At 37.0% G+C, this 25,562-nt stretch overlaps 1 protein-coding gene across 13 annotated transcripts in view; it reads right to left on the bottom strand.

Moving 5' to 3' along the window:
• Positions 1-25,562, bottom strand: part of SLC4A7 (solute carrier family 4 member 7) — a 160,319-nt gene that overhangs the window by 30,114 nt on the left and 104,643 nt on the right. For 11 of the 13 annotated variants that reach the window (XM_056800362.1, XM_056800358.1, XM_007505206.3 and 8 more), the window contains 11 exons: positions 25,037-25,170; positions 24,429-24,674; positions 20,592-20,697; positions 18,596-18,757; positions 18,085-18,198; positions 15,036-15,197; positions 14,658-14,909; positions 12,223-12,291; positions 10,261-10,434; positions 7,181-7,312; positions 5,031-5,131 (listed from right to left, as the gene is read on the bottom strand). In XM_056800362.1, the coding sequence (XP_056656340.1) occupies positions 5,031-5,131; positions 7,181-7,312; positions 10,261-10,434; positions 12,223-12,291; positions 14,658-14,909; positions 15,036-15,197; positions 18,085-18,198; positions 18,596-18,757; positions 20,592-20,697; positions 24,429-24,674; positions 25,037-25,170 (1,652 nt within the window). Of the gene's footprint in view, positions 1-503; positions 3,474-5,030; positions 5,132-7,180; positions 7,313-10,260; positions 10,435-12,222; positions 12,292-14,657; positions 14,910-15,035; positions 15,198-18,084; positions 18,199-18,595; positions 18,758-20,591; positions 20,698-24,428; positions 24,675-25,036; positions 25,171-25,562 lie in introns of those variants that run through there. The other 2 variants (XM_056800364.1, XM_056800363.1) reach the window with 2 other exon arrangements.

Here is a 25,562-nt window from a genome sequence, read left to right on the forward strand (position 1 = left end):
GAATCAAATAGCAAATTAGGTAAGCAGAGTACTGGCAGACCTATGGAAAAGGGAAGACCATATGACTTAAACGAGAAAGCATTACATGATATAAAATAATCATTTTTATTATATTAAATTTAAAAGGTGGCAAAGAATTAGAAATCAAAGGAATATATATTATTTAGGGAATGGCTGGACAAATTATAGTCTATAATTGTGATGGAAAATGCTACTGTGCCTCACATTGTTCCAACAAAACTAGTCTATGACATTGCGTCTCCTATCTTCACGCAAAGGCCATCCTCCCATGCCAGGAAAATGCTTTTCTGCCCACTACTTTCACTGTTTAGCCTCTTTCCAAAGCTCAATGAAGGTGCCATATTCTACAAGAAGCCCTTTCTTGATATCCTCATTCATTCCTTCTCTTCCCCCCAAACCTGGCCAAATTTACTTGGTATTTACTTTATTTTGTATTTACTTATACTTGCATGCTGTCCACACTGTCTACCCACCCCCACCCCCACCCAAAACACATACACACCATGTTAAGTTCCAGAGGCAAACGTTTGTGGTTATGTTTTCATGCTAGTGTCTGCCCCAAATGAGTTCATGATCTCGTCATCTGGAAGTTAGCTCCAATTAATGCTAGCTGTAGTCCATTTGTGCCCACCTCTGGTGATAAAGGAGCAACCCAACCTACCTTGAGTCTGCCTCAGTTCTCCTGAAAGGACTCTAGTAGATTCCTCTGGCTGTCCACTGGTCATCCTTCAACCTATGAGCAGCTTTTGTCTTTCTTTCCTATCATAGGATTCCTAGAGATCCTTTACTTCCTTCTTCAAAGCTCCTCATTACTTTGCAGCCTGCTTACACTCCATGCACCTTCCCACTGTCTCTCAAGAGGACTGATATTCATTCAACTTTCTGAACAGCCATAGTCGTGCTTCACTACCACATAGGAGCACCAACAGGATATGGGCTTTGAGAAGATGTGCCCTTATTTAATCAATATAAGACCTTTACAGTTCTCTGAAGGCAATGAAGTCTGCACTCTTCTTCCTCCTTTTTATCTACAGGGCCAATTCTTTTTCTATCTGCATGATTTGTCTCATACATATAGTCATAGATAAGCTCCAAAGATTGCCCTTTACAAAAGCTTGTCATAATACGGGCAAAAGGCAGTCTTGATCCATTTGGTATTGTCTATTTGAATGGCCTAATTCCTGAGTAATTACAGATCTGTTCCAGAAAGTTTGGCAACATTTGGGGGCTTGATGCATTCAGCACTACAAATAAGCATTCCAAAAGGTCTCACCTTCTATAGAGTCCCTTATCTACTTGTTCTTTGAACCGGATCTCCTCCTTCATACCCGTGATAGTGTCATGCTTTATAATTTGCCTAACAATTGTGATCAGAAAGGATCACTAAAGATCATTATGGATGCCCTTCAGGAATTCTTTATTGATTCTGATGTCATAGATGGGATGCAATTTGTTAGAAAAGAGTTTAAGGAGGTCTTTTGTTTTACTAAAGCAAATGCTTTTTTTATAATCTCACCATAAGTCCAATAGATATTATGTTACCTATATCTTTCAGCAAATCCTGAAATGGTCAAGATGTGTTCACTTATTGATTATCACTTTCAAGAATACCCTCAATTTGATCAATAGTTCATCTTTCTGTTAAAGCTATTGGCTAATAGAACAGAATCATGTCTTAAAATTGCCTTCTTGTATTGATAATCTTATTTTTAAAAGTGCAGATATAGCATGGCATGTATTGAATACAAATAAAATTGACAAAGAGCTGGAACACAATAATTCAGTTGTTTAGAGAAGAAAAAGCAACAACTGATTCAAAGAGTGCTTTGCCTATCTAGGTGAGAGATTCCAAGCTCGAGCCCTTATATATACTACAGAGCAGGGATTGAAGACCTAGAACTAGAAACTCTTCATCCAATCAAAAAAAACTAAAGATGTAGGAGATCTAGATAAAATGAATGATTTTGGATCTACTCTAACCAAAGTGATTTCTCAGGTCTGAATAGCAAAAGCAGATAAGATAGTTTAACAAGTAACTTTTAAATTTTCACACAGAATCACACCAAAATATATTCTGGAAGGGACCACAAGTCTTCTAATCCAGACTGTATGCAGAAAAGAAGCCCTTTTCCATCCTACCAAAATCAGCAGCAAGTATTTACTGAGAATTTCTTTCCACATGCCAGATACTGGTTCTGACTCTGGGGATTCAAAGAAGAGAAGAGAAGCAGCTCCTACCCCAGCCCCAAGAGGGCTTATAGTCTGGCTATAGGCGAGGTCCTGGCCACACGAATGCATGTGTGCAACAGGCCCAAAGTGCTCTGGGAGTGAGTTTGGGTCAGGAGCTGAAGGAATCAGTAGAGTAGTGCTAAGGAGTCCATGCCCAGGTCCAGGGGCAGCCAGTTCACAGACATAGAAGGAAATTTAGTGTCATTGTACATAGAGGGGAATGAAGAGGAAAAAAAAGCTGGAAAGGGCAGTGGTAGGCTGCCAAGGGCTTGAATTAAAGACCTCTGATGACAGGATAACAGACTACTGACCTTTTAAAATGAGTAGGAATTTACATTGGAGCTCAAGGATACATAGTCTATTGTAGGCTTACATGACAAAACACATATAATGGAACCCCAAAAACAAAAAAATTCAACACTCCAGGAATCCTATTAACATTTTTTTCAGTTTATTGGAACCAGCAATCACTAAAAACTCTGGCTCACAAGCAATTATAGAGCCTTGAAGACTATAATCATTTCTAAAAAAATACATTTTGTGATTTAATTAGCCCAAAATCTGCCTTCTTAGCCTCCATCTCAGCTCACCTCCCCACACCAACAACATAAGCAAAACGAAATCTACCGAACATAGATCGTCTATCCAAACAACCTTCCATAGTTCTCTCATTTAGCCCTCAGAGGCCTTCATCTCTCTCTCTCACAAAGTGGCTAGCAGCATGTTCTATCACCAGAAGACTCTAATTCTTGAGGAATGAGCTACATAAAGCTCATCTGTAAAGCTACAGGCTTTACAATGCACCCCTTTTCATAAACTTACTACAATGATTAGGAGTTGTGGCACTTTCTTTTGCAAAAAAACCTTTCCTCTTCATAAAACCCTGAGATGAAAGGCTGTTAATATAATAAAACTGGAACCACTGTTTTTTCCCTCTTTGTATTATTGTTTTTAATAGTATATTTTAATTACATTTAATGACATTCAGTTATTTCCACACTAGCATATTTCGATGATAGACCACTATATGACAAATTTGAATTTCGTAAATTAGGCAATTGTTTTTCAGAGAACTTTTCCTTTTCCTGATTGGATTGTTCATCTAGAGATTCTTAGACAGTTCTTTAGTTCTTCAATTCCTTCTCCTGCAGATATTGGGATGATATGCTGAAACTCCATATTTTTCCCTGGAATTTCATCTTTTCCAAAGAGATGTGAAAAATCTTTAGGATGTAAAGTTTGGTTGTATTATAAAGAAAATATTTTAATTATTTGTAACTTTTTGTAGTGTAATACAATTGTCTTGGTAGTAAATCCTATTTTGGTATGTGTGCGGTAGAATACATCAAAGTTGATAGCTCAAAATGGCTATCTGTATTTTGTTATTAAACTAGAAAATTTTACTTTTTGATGATCCATTTTACTGCACATAATATTCCCCCAAAAAAATCCTTGTAAAAATTGGGGATGAATTATATTGGTTTAACTTTTGATGGAACTTAAATTTTTAAAGTTTCTTTGAATTTACCTGAATTGAATTACACTGTATTCATACATATTCATCAGTAGATTTATCCTAACAATTAAGAATTTTCATGAAGTCATGTTTGATATGGCAAAAAATTACTCAGGAAGTATTAAATCTCTCCAAGGGTATGGTTTGTTTGTTTTTTTAACATTTAAAAGACCTCAGTGATATTCATGTGAACCCTTTCCCACCCCCACCCCCAAAAAGTTTTATCATTGTATAAGACAAAATCGTTACACATTTTATTGAAATATACTTCTGGGAGGGAGGAAGGGGGCCTCCCAGCCCTGTCTTCACTGCCCAAATTATTTCACTGCTTTTTCATTTTTAACATTGTAATTTTTAAGTGCCCAGTGAAAATATAGTTGTCTTTAAAGTGGAACTCTAGTTTGCTTATCCACTTGACAAGCACTTAAGAAAAATTAGTCTTAAAATTCATATGATTTCAATATCTTATTTAATGAACAGTTTTTAGGTGTCAGAATTATACTGTGTTTCCACTTACATATAGAAAATAAACTTATTTTAAAAGCAAAAGCTTTTATAGGGAGACAAGTCAGTAAGGGGAACGATTATGTCAAGAGCACAAGGCTATTCTGAGTTTCCATAAGAAGTTTAAGCATCTCCGAGACAAAAATGTTTGCAAAAAGACCAAAGGAATAACTAAAAAGCAAAGAAGCATAGCATCAAATGCCCCAACTAAAGCTTCTCTTCCCGCTCTAGTGTTGGACTTTGAAAGAGCTGCTGTCTCTACACTGAAGGACTATCCTTACAAGACACCACTGGCATGGCATGATCCCCTGGAGTCATTCAACTTAAGAACTCATGGCTTTTTTTAAAGGCATAGTAGATAGCTTTAATTGGTTGAATAAGTTCCACTTGAAAGGAATGTTTGAAAACTGATTAAACAACCAATAAACAACCATTTACTAAGCACTGTGTGTCATGCACTAGTCTTAGTTTTGGAGAAACAAAAACAGGGGGAAAAAAAAGGGGAAAAAACTCTCGTCTCTAGGAACTTCCATAGTCATCAGGGGAGACACCATGGCTCCAGGAGCACATACAGAACAGATACAAGGTGCTTAGGGAGGGAGAACATGAGCCCTGGGATGATCAGGAAAGGGGCTCGCCTCCTCTACACTTCTATATCCGTGGTCAAGGCCCTGCCCTTCTTCTCATCTCCAAGGTGAAATCTGTAGCCTAACATGCCAGGGGTAGGAACTGCCTTCTTTCACAATGAAGTCCACCCTACCTGTACTTGAGGGCCTTCACTGGAATCTGCAGGAGGCTCCCTCTTTCAAACGGAAGGTGCACGGTGTCACTGTCATCAGCGTGAAGCAGCCGTTCAGCCTCCTGGTGGTACAGAGCAAATTACATTTTTTTCTTTCTAACCTTACCTTCCTGCTCCCCCAGAACACCATCAAGGATTAGACAACGACTCATTTTAAAGGGAGATTTCCTACATCCAACAGTCACTAATTAGAAAATAAAATCACCTAACTTTGCAAACAAGATGCTAATACAGTTGTGACCCAAATACTTCTTTCAATATGAGCTTCCTGAAAGGTGTCAAACGCACAGGCCACATGACGGAGGGAAGCCGAAACCAATGTAAAATGAACTTGGAAAAGACTGAACAAATTAAAGTACAAAAGAACATCCATAATGTTAATAGGTGGTGTTTCTATATTACATACTCAAAGCAGAAACCTTTTGCAGGGTTGAGTGACCCTTGTTTCTAGCTGAGTTTTACACCACTAATCTGTATTAAATCTGTACCAAACGGTAAAATATACATTTTGAAAATATGCACTTCATTAAAAATCCCAAAATATCAACTTTTATTTTAAAAGTGGCCTTCAATTATGAATACCAGTGTCCCACCAAATATACCTTTTCAAGGTTCTCATCACATTTTTTTTACAACAAAATTAGATTTTTTGCAAATAAAATATAAGCTGAGATACTTCTTTATTTATTTTTTTTAGGGACCCTTACCTTCCATCTTGGAGTCAATACTGTGTATTGGCTCCAAGGCAGAAGAGTGGTAAGGGCTAGGCAACGGGGGTAAAGTGACTTGCCCAGGGTCACACAGCTGGGAAGTGTCTGAGGCCTGAGATACTTTTTTTCAAAATTGATTTTTACCACCCAAAAGTAGACAAATAGATAAACCCCCCCCAATTAAAAAAATCTTGTTAAATTATAGATGTTGGTCAGAACATAATCTTTATTTCTTTTATTTTTGTGAAACTAAATGAAACCACTTAAATGTTTTAAATATTCTTTTATTCTTATGCATTGCCCTAAACTTTAAAAAATAAAAATAAGGTAAAGTAACATGACTCAAAGTCCAAATTAAAACAAATTGTCTTGATTCTTTAAAAGTTGTTGAAATGTGTTCGTTATGAGAAGACAGACACAAGGAAAAAAAAAAGACGGGGAGTAGAGAGTATCACGATGTCAGCAACATAACCATGCCCCTGATGAATTTAATAAAAATAAGAAAAAATAGACTTCTATTGGGGAAAAGCAGTTTAGATTATGATATAGACATACCAATATATGGTACTTTCTGAAGAAAATAAGAACTGTAACTGTAAAAAATGTTCCAGGGGGCAGCGAGGTGGCTCAGGGGATTTAAAGGTAGACCTGGCGATGAAAGGTTCTGGGTTTAAATCTGGACTCAGACATGTCCTAGATGTGTGACCCTGGGCAAGTCACTTAACCCCCACTGCCTTGGAATGAATACACAATATTGATTTTAAGATGGAAGAGTTTTTAAAAATGTTAAGACCATTATTCAAATTACACTAGGATGCCATTCCATTAAATAAATGCTGCTGAAAAATAAATTTTAGCCATATCAGTTGTAGAGATATCAGCATTAATAATAATAGTTTGTATCTGATGATTAGCAAATAATATTAGTGATTAAGGTAATGTGGTACAGTACTGCTACAAGTTATCTTGTATCAGTATGTATGTATATCAGTATAACGCTAAGTATGAAAACAAAGCTTTACTGTTTTTAAAAAGCTGACTTTCGTGACAAAGTTATACATATGGTCCATTTCTCTGTACTAATCATAAAAATTTGAAAAAAAATTTAAACATATATATATATCTTTTTATTTTGTCAGCTACTCAAAATAAATAAATAAATGCCTCTAGAATATTTAGTGGCAGTAAAATATATATTGCTCCTGAATACAGAATTACTAAAAAAGCTATGCAATGGCCACCTAAGACTCAGTTTAGGCTAGTCCTTCTGGCAGTAACTAACCAAGAGAGCTTCCTATCAACTCTAGGTGTTGTGGCTAGTTTTGAAAATAAGTGAATTCTGCCACTGGCCATTTCTCAGAAGATTTTTAGGGTTTTAAAATTCTCAGTTGTTTTACATACCTCCTTTTCCTTCTTTTGTTTGTCATCTTCTTTCTTTTTTTTACTTTCCGGCATGAGATCATCAAGCCAGCTCAGTTCTCGTTTTGTAAAACATAAGTCCATTAGTTTGCGTATAAATACCAAGGCAAGAACCTTAAAAAGAAAACGAAAAACATCTTTTGAAGTCACAAACTGTTCCAAGTAAAACAAAATTAAATGATTACAAACAAAGCCAATAAATTTTTTAAAAAATGTTTGCCTTCACAAAGAAAAAGTATCCATTATCTGTTTGGAATAATCACTGGTCTTTACAAGTACATCACTGAAAAGCATGTCATGTGGAATGGAAAGGTATTGAGCTTCGACAGCCTTGGATCATTTTTTAATCGTCCACTGCTCCTCCCTCCTGCATTACTGTGAAAGTACACTGAAATGGATACTGACCAAATCATTTTACGTTTGTCAACATGGAATCTAGAAACTCCAAACTTGTAGCCTAGTAAGATCTGATGACCCCAAGTTTTAGGACTAGCTTATAGATTGGAGACCCCAAAGCTTGTCCTTGTTCCCTGTTCCCAAGAAAATCCACTCTGAAGAGAATCTCAGGCTAGCAGTTTCAGACTGAATAATGGACCCTGGGGTAAATGACAATCCCTGTCAGGTGGGGCCAAGCCCAAGCCAAGTGACTGCCCTTGTCTCCAGAAGCCTCTCCTACTGTATCACACCCTCCTTTCCAGGATCAAACTCAGGACCTTCAGCTTAGGAGACTGTTGTCCCGCTAACAGGTCTCCATTATTGTTTTCTGGGGAGATGGATGTCTTTAAGCCTTCTTCACCTTGTGTAAGAAGCAAGACACTGACACTGAGCAGGAACCCTAAATGTGGCTATTTCTTTCTCAAGCATCCAAGCTCCACCAATTTCCATGGCCTCTTCTTCTCCCAAAGGGCCATTCTCTTACTAGCAATGCCTAAACAAGCACTGAGCACAGTGGCACTGGGCTAAGTACTGGGGATGCAAAGAAAGACAAAGAGAGTTCATGCCCTCAGGGAACTCACCATCTAAAGGAGCAAACAATAAAAGAGACAGAAAGCCCAGAAAAGAAGAGGGGGCTAGGGTGGGAAGGCTTCCCAGGAGGAATATGCATGGAGATTTAAAGGAAGCCAGGGAAGCCAAGAGTTGGAGTGGAGGAGAGAAAGCATTCCAGGCAGGGGGAAAGTCAGAGAAAATGCCCAGAGAAAAGAGATGATGTGTCTTGTTCAGGAAACAGCCAGGAGGCCAGAGAATAATCAATGGGGAATAAGGTGAAAAAATGCCTGGAAAAGTCAAAGAAGGCTTATTCTGAAGGTCATCTGGGGCTTGCTTCGGCAGCACATATACTAAAATATGAATGTCATCAAGGCATTTTGCATTTGTTCCTGAAGGTAGCAAGGACCCAGGAGAAATGAGTGAATTAAGGGGATGACCTGGTCAGACCTGAACTTTAGGACAATCACTGTGGTGTCTAAATGGACTGGAGTGAGGAAAGACCTGAGGCAGGCATTCCCACCAGCAGCTACTGCAAAAGTCCAGGCATGAGGGGATGAGGGCCTACACCAAAGGGGTGGTAGTGTCAGAAGAGAAAATATTCAAGCTGTAGGGCAGAATCAATAGGCCTGGAAACAGCTTGATGAGAAATGGGGGGAGCCCAGGCTATGAGCCAGAGGGCCTAGGAGTATGGCGGCACCCTCTAAAGTAATTGCAAAGCTAGAATGGCCCAGTCACTGAGATATCATTGGTCTCTGCTTCATTTTAATTAAAACCTGCTACAATTACTCAACAGGATAAGATGCAAAGTTCTTAGGTCCAATTAAGTTCACCTCGGATGATCCACCCAACCTGCCAAGTTCGGGCAGTTACGTGGCTCAGTGGACACAGAACCATGTTTAGAGTTGGGAGAATCTGGGTCCAAATCTGGCCTCAGACACTTCCCTGTTGTGTGCCTCTGGGCAAGTTACTTAACCCCAATGTCCAGCCCTTGCTACTTTTTGGCCTTAGAACTGGCACTTAATATTGATTCAAAGACAGAAGGGTAAGGGTCATAAAAAAAAAATCTCATTAGATCACACTGGATATGCATCAGCTATCTCCCCTTCTCTTGTCAAACTAATTGTCTATCTTTTCTAACCACAAATTTCTTGGATGAGAATTCCCTATCCGGATTCTTCTTCATAATTTCTTGTTATTTATAATTTTCAACTCTATCATATTCACCATGAGCCAAGCCGTATCATAGACACAAGCTATTAAAGGATATTAAAGCCAATAAAAAAGACTTTGTAGTTTTCCACAGATAAGTCGGCAAGCTATATCTTTCAGCCCACTGTCCATTTTCAGAGTCTTTCCAAGATTCAACCAATACCAGAAGAGTTTTGTAGAGAGTGTCCATCCAATTTTTTTTCTACAAAGATGGACTTTAAACTTTTGAGTGATTGTGGATCTCATTTAGAAGGCTCTATAAGTTTTTACCCAGGCTTGATGAAATGTCACCAGTACAAAGGAACATGCAGAAAACCAGAAATATCATCTACAAGAAATCCCTCTTAGCCCTGGGTTGTTCTCCATAAGAGAATCTAAGAGTTCCTCCCTGTAAGAGAGAAATAAATAGGGGGCAACTGGGTAGCTCAGTGGATTGAGAGCCAGGCCTAGAGATGGGAGGTCCTAGGTTCAAATCTGACCTCAGACACTTCCCAGCTCTGTGACCCTGGGCAAGTCACTTGACCCCCATTGCCTAGCCCTTACCACTGTTCTGCCTTGGAGCCAATACACAGTATTGACTCCAAGATGGAAGGTAAGGGTTTAAAAAAAAACGAGAACAAAACAGCTGCAACTATTTTCATGATAGTGCTTTTTTCCTTAAGTTTCAAAAAAATATACAATAGAAAATTATTACTTGAAGGGAAAATGAAAAAGTATAACTCCATATTTCCAAATCACCCAAATGAAAGACATAATGATTCGTCAAAATCAATAGTGAACAATAATGTACGTAATAATGAACAATGATCACTTGATAAATTGTTTCGGAAAAAGGTCAGGGTTGGGGGGAGAAGGGGATAGTTTACCATCATGGGAAAAACAACTGCAGCAGCTGAGGCTTTTATCACCCACAAAAGAACCAAACAGGTGAGCTGAATCACTGTGAAGATGTGGACCTTCCAAAGCGGGACATAACGCAGATATATCAGGTCTGGCTGGTGTTTAGCAGGCATTCCAAATAATTTGATACGATCAAAAAACTAGTAACCAAAAAATCAAAAAGAAAAACATTAAACCAAAATTTTATTTATGCTCTTTTAAAAAAGATTACTTTTATACTTTGAAGCTATAACATATCAGGGGCAGGTATAGGGACAGGACCTGGGATTTAGATACAGTTACCATATATAGAAACTTTCCCTACTAAAGGAAGCTTCAAGAGCTCGGTTCACTAACAAGTTACATAACTTGCTCAGAGTCTCATATACAATGTATGTGAAACATGGGATTTGAATCTAAGTTGTCTTCCGGAATTTGAAGCCAGCTCTCTATCGTATTGTACTACGTCTGGCAAGCAACAAGTTTAAACTAAAATTTCTCTGGCATTTCCTACAGTATGCAAAGGTAGAAGAGATGCAAGATGGCATCTAGGAATGAATCCCATGTAAAGAGGACACTATTTTAATTCCAGTCACTAATTTCCATTGGACTGAAGCCCCAAACTACAGTTTATGGAATTTTAACTTCAAATAGTGCATTCAAATACATGAGACCCCTTCAAGGGATTCATTATTTACACTAATTGGGATATGGCTATATTTCAGCAAAGTACTTTTAAATCTATTCAATACAAAGTAATGGGGATAATTTACAATTATTCAATTTCATTTACTTAAGTGAACAAGACCCCCTCAACCAGAAAATATAACACGCTGCCACTACCCTTAGTCCACTTTAGAGAGAATATAATTAAATGCTTATAAAAGAATGCAAATCGTTTTACTCTGACTTCTTAATTTCTCATCACAAAACAAGAGAATTATACTTAAAAGAGCTGTACAATCCCTTCCAGCTATAAAATTCTGTCCATGAAATTAATCAGATGTAATTGTTAATTCTTCACTTAACAATGTTTAACCTAAAAGCCCAGATGAGAGGTCAAAAATTAAAAACCCATCCAGAAATAACATCAAGCTAAAAACAGCTCCTTCAAAAATGGTGTTAATGCTAAGATTAGTGGTTTTAAAAACACAAATATATCTACTTTTAAAATGAAACTAAAAATTAAAACAGCTGATTAATGCTTTTTTGCAGTTTAATCAAGCTTTTACATATGAAAACTGTTGAGTATAGTTTGTAAAGTAATGAATGACAAAAAAATCTGAATAATAACCATCTAAATGTTTATTTCATAAATAAGAAATTCCTAAAAACCCACCAAGCATTGTGCAAAATAAACAAATGCTATAAAGACCTCAACTTCTATCACCAAGATGCCCCCAAATTAAAAGGAGGACCCAGATGTCTAACTTTTTCCTAATCTCCAGGTCATCCCTACTCCTCCCCCTCCCTCAGCATCAACTCTGCTAAGAACAGAAAGAATCCTGGACTCTTGAGTCAGGATAATCCTGGGTTTGATCCTGCCTCTGACATTTAGGAGCTTTGTAACTCCTGGCAAATTACTCAATCTTTTGGAGCCTCCATGGCCTCATCTATAACATGAGGATGAAAATAAACATGGTATTTATTTACCTCACAAAGTTGTTGTGGGGAATCAAATGAAAGCATTCATGTACAGTGCTTTGTAAACTTTAAAGTGCTACATAGATAGATATTATTTTCACTGGCTTTACTGAAGGAGAGGTTAGGTCTCGATGCCTGGGAAAATAAGTTGTAATAAAGCAATCACTGTAATAACACTGGCTTTTCAAGCTATGACATAAGGAAAAATAGACTTGCCCAAAGGGACATTGCATCACTACCATTTTAAAGACAATCTTTTAAAATAGAAAATATCGCAATAGAAAATTTTTTAACTTCAAACTTGCCTGAATGCCTTTTAGTGAAGAAACTCCCATATAAAGAAAGACACCGTAGAGAACTGGCATTGGAATAAACTGTAAGTCAAATGATCACAATCAGAATTCACACTCTGGAAACAGTGTAAAGTAAAGAGGAGGACAGAGTGATAAGGACAATGGACACCAACACACAAAAGAATAAGACAAATGGTCTTAGACAAAAGACCAGGAGACTCAAAACCCTACTTCATAAGAGAAGCCCATTTTAACAAAGAATCTGCTCAGAAAATTTCAGTTCTTAAGTAGCTGAAATTCTCTTAAGGATTCTGACAACGAAAGCAAGTTACTGACTTTCTTAGTGACAAATTTTCCCACATATGGTGATCATCAGGCTTAAGGCTATGTATGGGGAGCAAGTGAAAATAAGATTAGCCTCAGCATTAGCATACTTTGGTTTGGATCTTGGCTTTATGACCTTATAGTAACTCATGTAAACTTTACTAAAAGGCTCTGTACCCTCAATTATACAATAATAAGCAGGTTGAAAAAGAAGGTTCTCTTTAGTCTCATGCAGTGATAAATTCTAAAATTACATAATTAAATACAGGAAATTATAAAGACATCCTTTCTAAAGAAATGGCTAACCATTTAATAAATCACAATATGGACACAATCTACAAAAACAAACTCAAAATTATCATTTTATATTTGGGCAAATATTTCATTTTAAAAATTTTTTTCTCAAATCCAAATTATAATCAGTATTAAATAACCAATATTAGAATACCAATCTTTGATGGAATATCTAAATAGTCTCATGATAAAAAACAAGTATATTTTAGAAAATATAAAAATTATAGAAAAATAATTTATATTATTACAATTATTTAAAATTATTTTTACTTTAGGAAGTTACTTAATGTTTTTATGGTTTCTCTACAATGGGAATGATTGAGGTGGGAGAGGAGCTATACTGAAAAAAATTTAAAACTTCAGCATTTAAGATAAAGTAGTATTCTCTGATATTAAAAATTGTGCATTATTCAAGAGTGGAAAATGCATGCAGGAAAGGCTTCAATTTGTAGGAAGAAAAGCTGAGTGTTTATTCGGATGAACAGCTAGATGTGAACTCAGGACTTCCTGAGTACAGGCTTAGAACATGCCATCTAGCTGCCTTTGCAACCCTGAAATCGTGGGCCTATGTAACAACGAAGTAAAGGGCATCCATGACATTCAATCTGGGGTGTCCAAGAAGCAATTAAGAGATCAGAGAGTAGAACTAGCTCTTCAGACCTGGGAATCATCAGTGTAGTAGGAGCTGATGACATTCACCAAATGAGCTAGCACAGGAAGAAAAGAGGCATCAATAATCAGCACTACAACTAAGAGGAAAACAAAGAGAAAAAGTTGTCTATAAGAGGCAAATGACAGGCCATAGGAGAAGTGAAGAAGGACCAGAGCTGAGAGAAAGGCCATTAAATTTGGCAACTTAAAGAGAACATTGGTAACTGGTGAGAAGTTTCACTTCAATACTGAGGCTGGCAGTCAGATTACAGAGTAGTTAAGGAAAAGAAAATGGGCAACTTTTCAAAAAGTTTAGCAGAGGAAAAGTGAGAAAGCACTCAAACCCAGCAGGAATGAGTGATCCATTCAAACGAGGGATTTTTTAGGAACAGGAAAGACATGGGCATATTCTAGGGAACAAGAAAGAAGCCAGAAGAATGAAAAGGGAACAGTGAGGATGATACTGGGGGCAATTTTCTAGAGAACTTGGAAGGTTGTGGGATCAGATATTGGAACATCTTTAGTCTTTTGCTACTGATATCAATAAAAATATACATTTTATTAGATAAGTTTATGATAATTTAAGACTAAATGAAACTTTGTATCAGCATTCTGGTTTCCTACAGTCTCATTAATCCATTTTATAACTTCTAATTAGTCTTCATGATACCTTTTCTTAGCATTACTTAGTACCAAAGAAGGTACTTTCATTATCCATTTTTTATTGTTTTTCACATAACCAAATTTAGTTTTCCCAAATCTGTGCAATATTGTCAATATTTTTATAAAGAGCTCTGGGTTTCATAGGTAGCTCTTACATGGGTGAATTATAAGAGGAACAGAAAAATCTCACTGGATACAAAGTGTAGAAATGGCTGTGATAGGAATCACTAGGAGTATTTTTAACTCAAACCAATGAGATTTTGGGTACATGGAATTACTTAAAGAATCTTTAGGTATATTCTCAATCTTTAGGCAAGCATACAGAGAAAATTAAATAACAGTTTTTAAGATCATATTCTAAACAATTTTAAAGTTAATATCTCTCAATAACATCCTTTGAAGTTAAAGTAATTTTAGTTAAAGCTTATTTTAATTGAGCCATTTTTGTACCATTAAACATGAGCTTCAACCTTAAAATACTGTTTTTAATACAATTTCATGAAAAATTATCTTACCTTTAATACAGAAGTCATGAACACAGAGAGGCCCATCAGAACAAAAATTAGTAAGCCTGTAACTCGCTGCTCCCGAATCCCCAAAAACTTAGGTTGTTCTCCTGGAGCAGAACATTCAGATTCAACTTTTAAGCTGTTTACATGACTTATGGATAATACCGTTGCAGCCACAAACCATGGTAGACCCATAACTGAGCAAACTCCCAACATAACACCAACCATGAGCAAATCAAGATGATATCCAGCTCCTTTCTGTAAAGTCAAGCAAATATTCCTCATATTCTAAAGTGTCCATTCACAGTTTGTATAACAAATATTTAATAAATCCATATTTAAGCCAGTCACTATGAAAATACAAAAGAAGAAAATTAAAATTACCTTCAATTTATGTTCCTTTCGATTGATGATGACTGCTGTGATTTGCTGATCCATGAAAATGAGAATAGTACAAAGCAGGGCTGGAACAGCAGCTATTAATAATGTCCACCATGGATTATCACCTAGTGGGCATATGATCCAACCTCTGTCTTTGTGAGTAGGCTGGGAGAGGAGAAGAGAAACATTTAAATAATAAAAGTCAAAAAGACTTGTTTCCTTCCTCTAAATTATAGAAGCTGTGCAAGTACTCCATATTTAACAAATGTCTGTCAGAAAAAAAGGCTCAAAGAACTTAGTTAGATCCTAACCCTCATGAAAACTAGAGTTTTCGATGCAGTCTGAGAGGGCTCCAGTTTGGAAGAGCAAGCGCTATAACGGGCCTAAGCCAGAACCTCAAATTGTCCAATATATGGCATAAAAGTCACTAAATTTTAAGTTCTAGAACCCAAGAGTGAATCCTAGCTCTACTGGTTGACCTGTATGACCTTGGGCAAATCACTCAACAAATAAGTCTGTTTCCTCATATGTCAAAACTAAGAGAAGTTATCTAGATGATCTCCGAGGTCCTCTCTAACTCGGTCCAATGATCCATCCTGCAGAAGTGGCAAAGATCATGAAGGGGCAATGCCACCTCCTACTGCAGCAGCTATCGAACCCTCAAGCTTCACCACCTCCCTTTTGTGTTGCAGCAATAGTAAGAATGTGTTCATAGAGCTCTGGGCTCCAATTCTGGCATTAAGGAATTCTGAATACGTATAGACACATTTATGGATACAGGCATTTCCTAATAGTTTTATGGAAATAGTTTTTCCTCTATAAAAATAACAGCAATTACAAACTAGGAAGTATTTTTACTTATTTTCATGATCTCCAAAAAGATTTTACTAAGCTGACTCCAATAATCAACTGATTAATAATTAATAATGCTGATGTGCTTTCAAATATTTTATACTTATACAATAATACAATAATAAAATACAATTTTATATTTATACAATAATACAATAAAGCTTTATTTTAGGAACTGTTCCTTGACTTATCTCCCTAAATATAAGTTCCTTAAAGCTAAACCCCCAAGGAAATACCCTAGTATCATGTCATATGTTAAAAGGGGGTTCTAGTCAGGGTTAGAATATGACCTTGGTTTAGTCCTTCAATACTTTCATCATGTAAATTATTTATATTACTTTTACTAATTAAGGTGTTAATAGACCCTGATGAAGGTAGAATGCTCCATGACAGCAGGGGCTGGATCTAATCTCTCATTCATAGAGGTTTTCAATGCTTTATACATAATAGGTGCTTAAACTTATAATTTTCTGAATTACTTCTCATTTTGCAGATTAAAAAATAACATTAAATAGCAGTGTAGCCATTGAAAAAAACATTAGATATAAAATCTAATGACCAGAGATTAATTCTTGGCTCTGCTATTTGCTTACTATATGGCCTTGGAAGTCATTTAAACAGAGGCCCAGCGAAAATTATTTGTAAAATGAGGAACTAGACTTTGTGTACTTGACCTTTCTAGTTCTAAATCTGTGACCCCATGAGTTTATTTTTCTCAAGGTCATATGCTATTAGCAGCCATTCACATTCTTTTTTTTTTTTAAACCCTTACCTTCTGTGTTGGAGTCAATACTGTGTATTGGCTCCAAGGCAGAAGAGTGGTAAAGGCTAGGCAATGGGGGTCAAGTGACTTGCCCAGGGTCACAGAGCTGGGAAGTGTCTGAGGCCAAATTTGAACCTAGGACCTCCCGTCTCTAGACCTGGCTCTCAATCCACTGAGCCACATAGCTGCCCTCCCCCCCCCCATTCACATTCTTAATGTTATTAAAAATAATTGTTAGTATTTCTAAATCTTAAAGACTTAGAAAGCACTTTAAAGCTTATAAAGCAGAAGCATCCACACAGACCCCACCTTCCTGTCCTAGATGTATATTTGATCCTCCGAAACAATCCTGAGAAGTAGGTGCTACTATTACCCTATTTTACAGATAAGAAAATTGAACCTAGAAAAGGTTAAATTATTTGCACAGTTACCAAGCATTTGAGACAGGACTTAAATTCAGGTCTTCCTGCCTCTAAATGTGACAGCCTATCTCCTACAAAATATAACTGCCACAGATAGACCTAACTGAAAAATAGTGTTTTCTTGCCAAAAGAATAAATAACCAATTTAAGGCATCCTTTTAAAAAATCACTTAGTATAATGAGAGGCCAATTAAATAACTGAAAACACTAGAAAGAAACATTTAAAAAATTTTAATTTCACATCAAATTAAACCCTTTTTATATCAACTGAGAAAATATAGTTTGAAATAAATAATTAAAATATATCAGAATATCCCCCTGAAGAGAACAATAAGCACTTGCTACAATATTAACCACAAGGCACTGTGTTGGACAGGATCATTTCCTAGGATAAGCCTACAACTGAAATCCAGTGTTCTAAATTAATTGGCATCTTAATTCCAAAAAGGCATGTTTCAACTCTTTCAAAGTACCCTCACAGCCTCCTGGTGGGAATTCTCTTGCAGGAGCATGCACACACAGATCTCACTTTCCTGTCCTAGAAGGACTCTGGGAATTCAGTTCCTCTAGAAAATAACTTTACCAACTCCTTGCTCAATAAGTAACCTATAAGTGATTTTAATGATTTCACAGGCACAAGTGAAGAGTTTGTTCTGAGCGAGGTGCTGGGGGACCAGGGCAAGAATCTCACACAGTCCTCACCTCCAGAAGCCAAAACCTCATGGGGGAATGGAGGGGGCAGCATTAGTCAGAAAGCCTCAGGAATACAAGCAGAGAAAGCACAGGAGATGGGAGAGCAGGAAGGCATTTTCCCATCAATTGGCCCAGATGTGGTCCCATGCCACCCACTGCTAGGCAAGCTTTTGGCAATTTTCCAAACCCACCTCACCCCACTGTGCCCTTTCAGCTGGTCCGTTTGCCTTTACTCTTTCTTCTCTTCTTTCCAATACCTCTGGACCCCCCTCCATCCCTTTTGTACAGAAAGATAAATCTTGGTACACATCTGCACACTTACCTCAAATTTTTCAGGAACATGAAGTTTTGGAGAAGGAACACCTACAAGGTAGTCCACAGCAACCATAGTGACTATGGTGAGAAATACAGCAAAATCACTGATCGTTGATCGGACCTAAAGGAAAGGCACCAAGTTCATGTAAATGCACTATGCGTTCTTTCCAAACAACTCACAACAGTCACAAATCATAAAATGAGGACTGAAAAACTAATTGGCTTAAGAGTAAGGAAATGTTTGTGAACTTCATCTGCATTGAATTCCCCAAAGAGCATTTGTTTAATTATATATGATTAAAATATCTTTTCTCCTTCCAGATTCTCCTCCAAGATAAACTCAAGAATGGCCACATAACATGTATAATCACAAAGAAACACAACATTCCCAGGTCCCTTTTAACTCTGACACAAAAATGAAAATGCTCAGTGCAACATTAGTTTTCATTTAAATAAGAATTAATAATTTTTTTAAAAAGCGAAATCTATCTAGACCTCTGACATTTTGTTCCAATTACCTTGGTAGGAAAATAGCGCTTGGTCTTAAACTGCTTCAGGAATGACGAGAGGAAGAACGTTGTAAAGAATAAGATGACACACCAAAAGAGCACATCGGGAATATATGGCCCATGAAGCCCACAGGCTGACCCCAGGAAGACACCATGAAATGTTTTACATTTCTGAAAAACAGCAGAAAAAATCTTTTAAAGTCAACCAAAGTCAGTATTTGCTCTTACACTCTTTCCAACCATGAAAGGAAGATTAAATTCACCCATCAAATATAGTCAGGTTGTGGCTGAAAAGAGGCCAAGATTTCTGTCTAGGAGAGGAAATGGAGCTGAGAAGGTTTTCCTGGAAATAATTATGTTTCAATGTGATTTTTTCCCTAAGTGGTATTTCATGAGAGAGGCAGCAGGTACTCCAACAGAATAAACAACAACAAGTGAAATCTTAGCAGGTAGGAAGAGTGACAAGGGAGAGTTATATCAAAAACAGAAAGATGTCTTCCAATAGCAGCATTCTCAGCAGAGGGCAACTGTGACCAGATAATCATTTCAAAGACTGTTTGACCACAATGCAAGACAGGAAATGACCAAGTCAATGGCAATAAAGCAGGGGATTCTGAGCTGCCCAGAAAGGCCAACGATAGGAGTATCCTCTTATGAATTCTACCAGTGTAAAGAATGGACTGGCTGGGTTTGTGAAGAGGCTAGGAAATGAAGATTCTAAAATGTCCCTGTCAGCACAGAGAGATTCCTTGGAAGAGAGACAAGCTGAGGGCACTGATTCAGCTTGTTGATGTTTCTCATCTACTGCTCAAGGGAGAAGACAACCCTCAGTGACTAGAAATGGTGAGCTGGCATTATTTAAATTCACTGTTATTCTCTAACAGCTCAAATAGGTAGATACTTAACTCCACTGTACAGTTTTTCATATGCTTTGTATTATAGAAACACAGCTAAGCTAAGATTTTTTTAATTGCTTTTAATACTAATGTCATCCGAACCCTGGTAAGAAAGATGGCTGGTACACCTTTCTATCAAAATTCTTCCAAAGGCATAATGTGTTAGCTAAAAACTATTTTTTAAAAGACAGTATCAATTTTAGTACATTAAAACCTGACTTTAAAAATGGAAGGTGATTTCAATAATAATTTCAATAAATAATTGAGGGACAGTACTTCATTCCAATGCAGAAGGAATGGACTGCAATTGCCTGTATTCTTGCCCCAGTTCTGCCATTATCATTTTAATGCCTCTGACTAATCTTCCCAGGGACCTTTGACAACACAAGGGGATCTCAAGCAAGGACAATGCTCTGGAAAGAACTCGCTCTTCTGACAATGGGCCTACACCAGAAAAGTCAGAATAGCCTAAAACAGTTGAAAGCAGTAGTGTTCATCCTTGTACAATAGGAAAACAATATTAAGAGAGGCTGACAGGCAAGAAGTAAGCCATGGGTGGCAGGTGCCACTGCCATGGCCAAAGCTAGGAGAAGTGGATGTTTTGGTTAGGAGACAACTTTCATAATTATTCCATCCATTCCTTGGTGCTTTATGGTTACAATGTCCCCATGATTTAGGTAGGGAAAATATTTTCCTAATTTTATACAGGTGAGGTGAAACAGGATAGAACTTGAGCCCACCTAAAACTAAAGAAAGCCCAATGAGGCAGGCCTTTCTCCCGCTACTCTTCAGCCATTCTCCCAGATGTCCAGGCACATGAGCTAGACAGGGGGACCATTTTGGGCTACTAATATTTTAATGAGCCATTTGCTTGAGGCTCATCTCATTACTCTTTTCCTTTTGACCTAAGTGGTTCACGAAATGCTAAACTTCATTCGATCCCACAGCAGGTTCTGAATCAATTCTAAATCTTATTGCTATATCTTAAAGTTTCCTAAAACCATTTCTAAGCATCTATAAAAAGCACCCAAAGAGAGGTTAGTGAGAAACAAGCTGTAGTGAAGTCAAAGTGAACTTGCAAAATGAGCGGTATTTTTCAAGGTACTCACAGAAACAGTCAGATTGCCCCATGGAATTGTTTGTGCTGAGTGATTCATCTCCATCCATTTCCGGAGTGTTTCATTGCTAGGATTTGGAGGCTCAGCACACACGCATCTGAGAAACCATGAAAGGAAATGCTCTTAGTCCACACACTCAGCTCTGAAATTTCATTAAAACAAAAAAGCAGTGTGGCAATTTCAAGATCGTATTATTTTTACCACATGGAAATCTTCCTACATTTCTCTTAAAAGGATGAAAGAACATGTTCTTCATTAGCCATAATCTAAAATAACAAATAGAAACAGCAACTCAAAATACACACTTAACAGAGGAAGGCCAGTGAAGGAAGCCTTACAAGAGACGAAGATCATTTTCTAAAGAGATCCCAGAGGGCAACCTACCTACAAACAGAATAAATAAATAAAAATGTAGCTAGAATAGTTAGTGTCAGGAGGAGAGGCTTCATCAGAAGGGAAGAGGGGAGGCCAGGAGGGAGGCCACTCCAAGCACAGAGGATGACAATGAGTATACAGGGAGGAGAGAGAGGGAGAGGGAGGGGTCATGGCATGAGGAACACAGAAAGGCAATCTGACTGGAGGGGATTAAGGTTCAATGGAACAAAAAGATGCAGAGACAGCTGACCATGGTTTTACAAACTGAACAAAGAATAGGGAGGCAGTGAGGTTGACTGAGGACTTAAAGGGAAACTACTTGGGTAACAAATGTGTAGGATGGTCTGGAGTAGAGAAGAAATTAGGAAGGTTTTGTGATAATCCAAGAGAGAAGTAAATGAGACCTTAAGTAAATGGAGAGAAGAGGCTGGCTGCAAGTAATGCTACAGAGTGACAAAGGTCTAGATCTGGCAATTAATTGTGAATGAGGGACAGGGGAGTCTCATACGATACTGAGGTTGAAAGACTGGAAGGATGGTGGCACCTGTAGAAAAAATGGGGCATTTAGAAGAGGAAAGGATTTAATGAGAAAAGCAAAGTGGAGTTGTTTCCAAGATCAGTCAAGATGATTACCTGAATAGAGGCAGATCATCCAGTTCCCACACACCTAATCAGCAAAACCCAGAAATTTGTAATCTTTGAAAAAACAACACTTATGAATAACTTCTACACCAGAATAGCAGATTAAATAGCCATAAACCCAGACAAAAGACAGCAGCAAAGACTATGTCAGCAGTCAAACAAGACAGCAGCCTCCCGAAGGTTGGGTGGCCTGCAAGGCTATGGAGATCAGAAAGTGAATCCTGGGAGTGCAGTAACAAGTGTCGCCAAAGCACTCAGAACTGAGACAGCATTCTGTCCTGAGAAGACATAAAAGGCAATAAAGATCCAACATATCCAACTTCAAAGATCTAAGGGGGAAAAAAAGGAAATAAAGGATAACAATATGTATCACAGATCATTTTTCTTTGATCATGCTTACTTGTTATAAAAGAGAAGTATTTGATGTTACTGCTGCTGCCACCGTGAATTAAGAAGCGGTTAACAGAGAAAGGGAGTAACAGGAAGCAACGAGGCTATCAAAAAAGAAAAAAGACTGTACATAGATGGAATATAAGAAAGTTCAGAAGCACAGACAAGAAGGAAAGGTTAAAGGTGTCATACTGAGTCAGACTTCTTTACAAACAGCTAATAGATCTAAAATGGAGATTTCATGATTTCAAGCATCGTGTTCTTTTTGTGGTCTGCTTTATATAAGGAAATACTCTCTCTTAGTACTGTTATAAGGGTTTCCTAACCTTTACTGATTATTGGTATAGGATGATAATAATTATTGGTATAACTTATGCTACTTAACTCTATTTCCTAATGAACTCTTACTTAATAAATAATTCTCTACAGTACTGAATGTCAGAATAAATAAAATTTCAGTTTTTAAATAGGTGAAGTGACATCTATTTGCAATGTCCAGTAGACAAATGATAATGTTGGACTAACACTCAGGAGCCACACTGGAACTGGTCTGGTGTCCTCTGCATAGAGATGGTTGCTAAACACATGGGAACTGCTGAGACTGCTAAAAGAATGCAGAGGAAAAGAGGGCCTAGGCAGGGTACTGGGGAACACTCCATCATGGGGAGAATGATATGGATGAGGAGCCAGCAAAGGAGACCAAGAAGGAATGGTCAGACAAGAGGAGAGGAAGCAAAAGCAGAGGTAGTAATTACAGCCTGCTTTTACTAGGAAACTGGCTGAGCAGAGGAAGATAAAAAAACAACAGCTGTTTTTATATGGCACGGTGGCCTCGAGTAGGTATATCATTTTTATTTTTTTTTAAAGACACAGGCTTTTTGAAAACAGAGAGGGGTTAGTAAGATTTTAATCACGGGGCAACATGGGGATGATGTGAAGAGGATCACCTCGTCAATCAAAAGGGTCACCATTTTGTTAGACTGGGCAAAAAGAAGCAAAATGAGGAAGATGATAGTAAGGGGTTATGAGATTAAGACAAAGGGAGAAAAGAGAACTCCCTTTGAATGGCCTCAATTTTTTCACCCAGTAAGAATAAGGTCTGTATGTTGGGGGAGTTTAACTTAAGTCTGGTTGAATGATGAATGGACAGAAAAGGAGAAAAAAGCAATTAATGATAGAAATTTATGATGGGAATTGCAAGCAACAATGGAGTCCAGTAAAAAACAACAGTCAAGAGAAATAGCCACAGAGAAGAAAAAGAAAGAAATCAAGAGTTAGAACTCCAGAAGGCAATCACCCAAAACACACTGTATACATCTCAACGGTCTTTACGGGTATCACTTCCAGGACAGAAAAGAAAAACAAATCAGAACATCATTACAGCCTGGGGACAGTCAGTTTAAGAACAAATAACCTATGTGTGTGTGTGTGTGTGTGTATATATATATATATGCACATATATATATTTATATGTATATATACTATATATTTAATAATTCCTGAAGACATCACTCTATTAAAACAGAGGAAAATAATTTAATCTCAGAATAATACTTTTAAGCCATAAATTTCATTTATGATATTGATGATTAAGGTTGATAATTATATAAAACATTTTAGGAAAACCTTGAGGTTATGCAAGTTTCAGCATTTTTTAAGAAATCTGCAAAATGAACAAAGGCAGCTTAATTAGCAAAATACTTCTTAATTTTTAAAATTACACAAATAAAAGCATCTCTTTCCAGTAAGAGGCTAGTAGGCTATACAAAATAGAACTACTGCTTTACCCCTGGATAGAACTTAATGTGGTTTAAAACAAAGTAGTTTTTCTCCATGAAATATGAAGGTGATTGTTCAAGCTTTTAGTCTAATAGATACAAAAAAAGGTTAATTCTCCTGTCATATTTACTTTATTAGGAGGTCTGAATTTCTCCTATCTCAGCAATATTCTCTTTTAACCTTAAATGGAAACAAAGGTAGAGATTACAACCAACTCCAAAGGTGATAATGATTTCACAGTTGTAATACACACACTACAGGGCTGAGATTAATGGAAAATTCAACAAGATGTCAGTATTGGAAGTGATGCCTCTATGTTATTAGACTTTGTGAAGGCCTAAATATATATATAATGTTTTTTCAGTGTTTACAAAAAGAAATGTAATACCCATATGCACAAAACAATGTATGTTTAAAAATAACATAATTTTGCAATGTAGTATCTTTAATTTTTAAAATTTAGAAAAGGAAATATAGCTAGCCACTAAAATTCTTGCAGATCAGTTTGGCAATTAATGACTCTGTCCTCCATTCCCACCTTGCATGTCATATATCTTGTTAGTAGCAAAACCAGGGCTCTTAATTCTGAATTAAAATCCAACAGAATATCTACAAGTTAAACAAATTAAGAGAAACACTTACGAATAGGATGTCAGCTTGTCTAGGTCATTGTGCATGTTGAAAGCATAGGCTTCTCCTAAATGAAAGAGCTTTTCCAATGCTTCATAGATAAATATGATGCAAATGAGGGCTGCAAAGGCCTCCTCGGTAAACCGAGTGATGTAACACACAAGGCTGCTTGCATCTGTAGCTACCAAGACAATGCACAAGAAGGAAGTCCAGAGACCGATGCTGGTCCGTAATGACAGATAGGAAAGATTGTAATCTCTGTTTAAAGAGACATGGACAGCACAAGTCAAAGGCAGTACTCTCCTTCATATTCTCAGAAACAAATGTGTATAACTAAACATCCTAAGAGATGGAAAGTGGGCAATAAATGGAAATGAGGAAGTGAAGTCTTTTCTTCCCCTTAATATTATCTTCTCCAGTACCAAATTTAAGTTTTATCTTTGCATAAATATTGATACAAAAAACTGACAAAGATATGTTTAAACTGTAGATGCTTCAAAGAAAATTATGTTTCAAAATTTAAAAAAACTCTAGTTTTCATAGCTTGAAAATAATCACTGAAATCCATTTCCCCATAAGTTTAGAAAATATTATGTAAGGCCAAGAAAACTAACACTTACTTGCAAAATTTAAATAATATTTTTTCAAATACAAGAACTGGTCCTGTACTTCCTAAGATTGTAAGTGGCTGCCCAGAAAACAGCGAATAGGCGATCCCAGTTAAAGATGCTCCAAAGAGAGACTCTATTGCACTCTGGTTTGGGGGGAGGGGGAAATAATAAAAACAAATGCATCATAGATATATCATTAATCTGCTATAAGCATAAAGGAATCTGGAAAGAAAGCCTGAATAAAAATGTTAACCAAACACACGATAACATTTATAGTAGTACATTCTACATAGTCAATATGAAAAAAAACCTAAATATTTATTCAACAGAATATGCCAGATCAAAAGTAAAAACAGCAAAAAAATAAATTATAGAATATTAACACATCTATGGAAACGTGCCATGTATAAGTGGTCATTCAGCCATACTTGAAATGGCCCTTAACTGCAAAACAACCTCTTCTAAAATTTAAAGGTGACTTCATGTTATAGAAGCAAAGTTCAACTATTAATTCACACCTAGATTTCATCAATAG

Source organism: Monodelphis domestica, chromosome 5 (genome assembly GCF_027887165.1).
Source record: "Monodelphis domestica isolate mMonDom1 chromosome 5, mMonDom1.pri, whole genome shotgun sequence".
Lineage (NCBI taxonomy): Eukaryota > Metazoa > Chordata > Mammalia > Didelphimorphia > Didelphidae > Monodelphis > Monodelphis domestica.